This window comes from Brachypodium distachyon, chromosome 3, assembly GCF_000005505.3.
Source record: "Brachypodium distachyon strain Bd21 chromosome 3, Brachypodium_distachyon_v3.0, whole genome shotgun sequence".
NCBI classification, from domain to species: Eukaryota; Viridiplantae; Streptophyta; class Magnoliopsida; order Poales; family Poaceae; genus Brachypodium; species Brachypodium distachyon.
The window spans coordinates 43,090,211-43,094,484 of NC_016133.3; the positions used below are offsets into that span (position 1 = coordinate 43,090,211).

General features: G+C 43.7%; 1 protein-coding gene across 2 annotated transcripts; it reads left to right on the top strand.

The window, feature by feature from the left end:
- The first annotated feature begins 636 nt into the window (after positions 1-636).
- On the top strand, positions 637-3,884 carry LOC100821632. 2 transcript variants are annotated; one of them, XM_003574787.4, is made up of 6 exons: positions 637-825; positions 1,580-1,840; positions 1,932-2,038; positions 2,164-2,296; positions 2,402-2,596; positions 3,169-3,576. In XM_003574787.4, exons 2-6 carry the CDS (start codon positions 1,589-1,591, stop codon positions 3,574-3,576), a joined length of 1,095 nt encoding a protein of 364 aa, XP_003574835.1. In that variant the 5' UTR covers positions 637-825; positions 1,580-1,588. The 2 variants fall into 2 exon arrangements, with proteins under 2 accessions (XP_003574835.1, XP_014755481.1); XM_014899995.2 differs by lacking the exon at positions 637-825 and having other exon boundaries at positions 1,589-1,840; positions 3,169-3,884.
- Positions 3,885-4,274: the final 390 nt, after the last annotated feature.

The following is a 4,274-nucleotide window of genomic DNA, read 5'->3' on the forward strand; positions in this document are numbered from 1 at the left end:
ATCAACTTTCATTAATTAAGAAATACGAGTAAAGATACGTCGGTTAATACATCAATGAATAATCATACATGGACATCAACAGTAAATAACCAAAATAAGTAAGAGTGCAGAAGTTGCGTCTTCCGGAGAACCAATCTTTGCAGGCTATATCGTCGTCGATTGCGCAAAGTCACGTTGGAACGCCACACACACACCACCTCACACGGGGCGTTGCCGTTGAAAACTGGCTGCCGATGTAGGCGACAATTGACCCGTCATCACTGCCTCCTACGACGTCTTTCTCAGATCCCGTCCAAATGCATAGCTTGGCAAGTCATCGTCATCGCTGCCTCTAATGATACAGAGTTAAATTAGTTGAAATTTTATAGATTTATTTTATATAGAGACGCAAATACAAATTCTAAAAGACCAAACAAATTTACATCTAACAATGATTTAATAATTTGTATTAAAATTAATCCGAATAGAAAATAACTTGATGCAAGGGTTACGGTATGTAACACGAGTTTGTCTTTCTTTCCTCCATATTTTTTTTTCATCCATGTATTCTTGAACATTATGAGTAAGTTTGTCTTTTTTTCCTCCATGTATAAACAACCTGTTATTCAGGTTTATTACTCCTTGTTAGTTGGCCCAGGCGCCCAGCTAACCACGTTACCCCCTCTCCCCATCCCATCTACTTCTTCTTGCCGAGCGACTCGGCGACCCAGCCCCCTCGCTCCGTGCATCTTCTTCCTCCTCGCGCGAGCGCCGCCACCCATCCCGCTGCCGAACGCCCGAGTCCCCTAGCTCGTCTTCCTCCTCGCTCGAGCGCCTCCACCGCAGGTTGATCTCCACTTCGATTCTCTCGCTCCCGACCGTTTCTGCTCCCATCACCCCACGAACGGATTCCGCCCTTTAGATCCCCGTTTCATAATCTTCCCCAATTCGTAACTGAGGCAAAAATCAAGGTAGGGCGGCCGCCCTACCTTGCCCTACTGGGTCCTCCGCCCGTGTCATGGTGTGAATCAGTCGCGGTAGTGAGTGGCTTTGGAAGTAGGTTCATGACACGCGCTCGGTGATGCTTCGGTTGTTTGAGTTTGACTGTACCAAGTCACTGATCTAGTTCATTGTGAATTCTAGCGTGGCAGTAGTACTGCTGCTGGATGTTTTGGCTATTTTTGTTGTGATTTTAGGTTCCTAAGTTGGCACTTGGTGGCGAGTGAGTGTATTTGTACATGATTGCTCGGCAGAAGTGAGTATCGTTTGTTTACCTAGGGGAATCTAGATCAAGCAGGGCTCAGCAATGTCCACACTGTACTGGATTGTTTCTCGTCTTTCATGGGAGTGGTTCTGCAGTTGACTTAGTAGATTTGATGCCAGATAATTTAGTGGAAAAATCTTAGTCGCACTAGTTTTTTGGTTGCTTACGAGTTCTATTGTTATACTGTTGTTCTGTGGAATGGACTATTGCGCAATTGGCTTTATGGAAGACACGTCACACAATTATCAGGGGCACTATGCATTTTTTATATACCTGTTAGGAGAGGCTGCAGTTTCCTTGTTTTAGTCTGATCCCAGCTTCTGTCAATCAATGCAGGTAGTGAATATGTCAGATAGTACGTTGCAAGATCTCAACCTAGCTCAATCAGCAGAGCTGGAGAAAAGCAAAGACAGTGTTGCGAAACCGTGCAACACTAAGCCTGTGTTGAACGGCAACAAACGTGTCGACAAGGAAGAAAATGCTCCGCTTGCATGTCCTGATGCTGTGACTAATGGATGTGAGGCTGCAGTTGTAGATGTTGAGTATATTGATTCTGAGAACCTGATAGATCTCCCAGATGTTGACACAAGCTTTAGTGTATGCAACTAGTTATTCCATTTGTGATTTTTTGTTGGATACTTATAAATTTTCTTCAGAACTAAGATTTCCGTTCCCTATTGGCTCGCAGACGTTGCTTGCAAGGTTGGATTCAAAGGACTGGATCAAGACATGTGAGGCCCTTAATAATGTTCGTCAGTTAGCAATATATCACAAAGAAAGGTTGCAGGAGCTGCTGTAAGTTGTTTCTATTGTTTCCTGGAAAAACCGTTTGATAATGACATCACTCATCGATCCACATTGCTATGAAATTTACTACATCTCTTCTGTTAATTGTTTGATATAAACCATTTGAATTACAGGGAGCCTCTAGTTCCTCTTATTGTGAAATCTGTGAAGAATCCAAGGAGTGCTCTGTGTAAAACTGCACTTATGACCTGTGCTGACATCTTTAAGGCATATGGTGAACTAATGGTCGACTCAATTGATCTACTGGTGTGTTTCCCATTTTAAAATAGTCTATTCACAATTTCACTTGTTTGGTTTTCACACTAATTATGAAATCACTTAATTCATGTTCTCTGTCAAATGTGTTCACAGCTAATGCCGCTGTTTCTAAAATCTTCTCAAGACAAGCGCTTTGTTTGTGAAGCTGCTGAGGCAGCCCTTATATCAATGACAAGCTGGATCTCGCCTTCTATATTGCTACCGAAGATGCAGCCTTACCTCAAGAACAGGAATCCACGAATTCGAGCAAAAGCATCAGTTTGTTTCAGTAAGAGCGTATCACGACTTGTAAGTGAAACTCTCTCCTGAAGATTTACTTAAGATCCCAGCTTTCTTAGCCCCAATGATTATATCAGATTATCTCCAAGGGAACCCAAAGAGAGGCTTCAGGATTAAGTATATATTCATGTTGTGATTTTGTCTAATGCCCCAAAATCTCAACTGGATACAGTTATATAGATGGATAATTTGATCTCCTTGTGCTATTCTTATCTGTCCATGATCCTAGTTAGAGTTTATATGGAGGTTCTTCCAGAGATTTTCTGTTTATTTAGATATGCAGTTGCTTGGATTGAAAATTCCGTGTGATAATATGGAGCCCCGAGGCCAGACCTTATCCACACAAAGATTTAGTGCATGTGGTGGAACATTGATTTGGTGAGGATATTAAAATGGCTAGTGTACGTTTGTTCAAAGTGCTTCATACCGTTTCAGTAATTTTCAGCAGGGTGACATTAGCTGCTCATAATAAATTATTATTTGGTGCGGATCTGTATGCACTGACTCCTCTTGGTTGCTATTCTAATACGAGAAATACAGCACTTCAGTTGTTTCATAATAGTAACTTCTTTTTCTGACAGGGTGTGGAAGGAATCAAAGAATATGGAATGGATAAGCTCATCCAGGTTGCTGCAACCCAGCTCAGTGACCAGCTTCCAGAATCGAGGGAGGCTGCACGCAAACTGTCATTGGAGCTACAAGCATTCTACGAGAAGTCTCAGGCCTCAAGTTCAGGCGAAGATGAGAGTTTGCCTGCTGCCTTACCAAAAGCTGAAACCTGGGAGGCTTTCTGCCAATCCAAGCTTTCCGCGCTAAGCGCCCAGGCAATCCTCCGCGTCACCTCTACAACGATAGACACCTCAATGACGAAAGACGGTGTAACCGTGGGTGTCCCTTTTGCCCTGAAAGAAGGCGGCGGCCCTGTTACCCCAAAAGAAGGCGATCTCATTGTTGCTCCGAAAGAGGGTGCCGCGGCAGTGGGTTGCTAGCATCAGGGAGGTGGCTGTCGTGATTTTTTCCACATCCAATTCACGTATTTTTGCTGTACATGGTATACGGTTGCTCCGTTGTTGCGTCGAATTTGCTGGGTTGTCTGGGCTGGAGTTTCTTCAGGTGTGAGACCTGCGGTATTAATATTGGTCCGAGATATAGTCCCCTTGTTATAGTCGACCTTACAATTCTTGTGTTCCACTGCTTGTGCTTGGCAATGGTTGGTTCTCCGGTAATTCAGTAAGGCGAATGTAGAATTTCATCCACCGTTCCATATTTGCTGGAGTATTATTACACAGTTCCCGTTTGTGTTCTGCTTTTGCACTGTATACTTAGGTTCCATTTGTCTGTATACCCTACCCGTACGTGGTTTCTGCTGTAGAATATACACGCTAGTAACCAAGATGCCAGCCCCTGGACGTGAAAAGGACGCACGTGCATCGCAAGTGCTGGCTGGATTTGGTTTCTGCTTTGCTGACCTCGAACTTCAAAGGAGTAATGCATTGGATCATTGAATCGCAGTGCAGACACGTATACTTTGACAGACAGTGTCGATTTCTTTTGAAAACCCAATGTACACGTTCGTTTCTATGTACGAGGCTACTGTAGAAAACAGTTGCACACAAATTTCAGTGGCACACAGCTAAGCAGCGGCGGCTCCTTTGAGAAATGCCCGGTCCGGCTTCTCTTTTGTTGG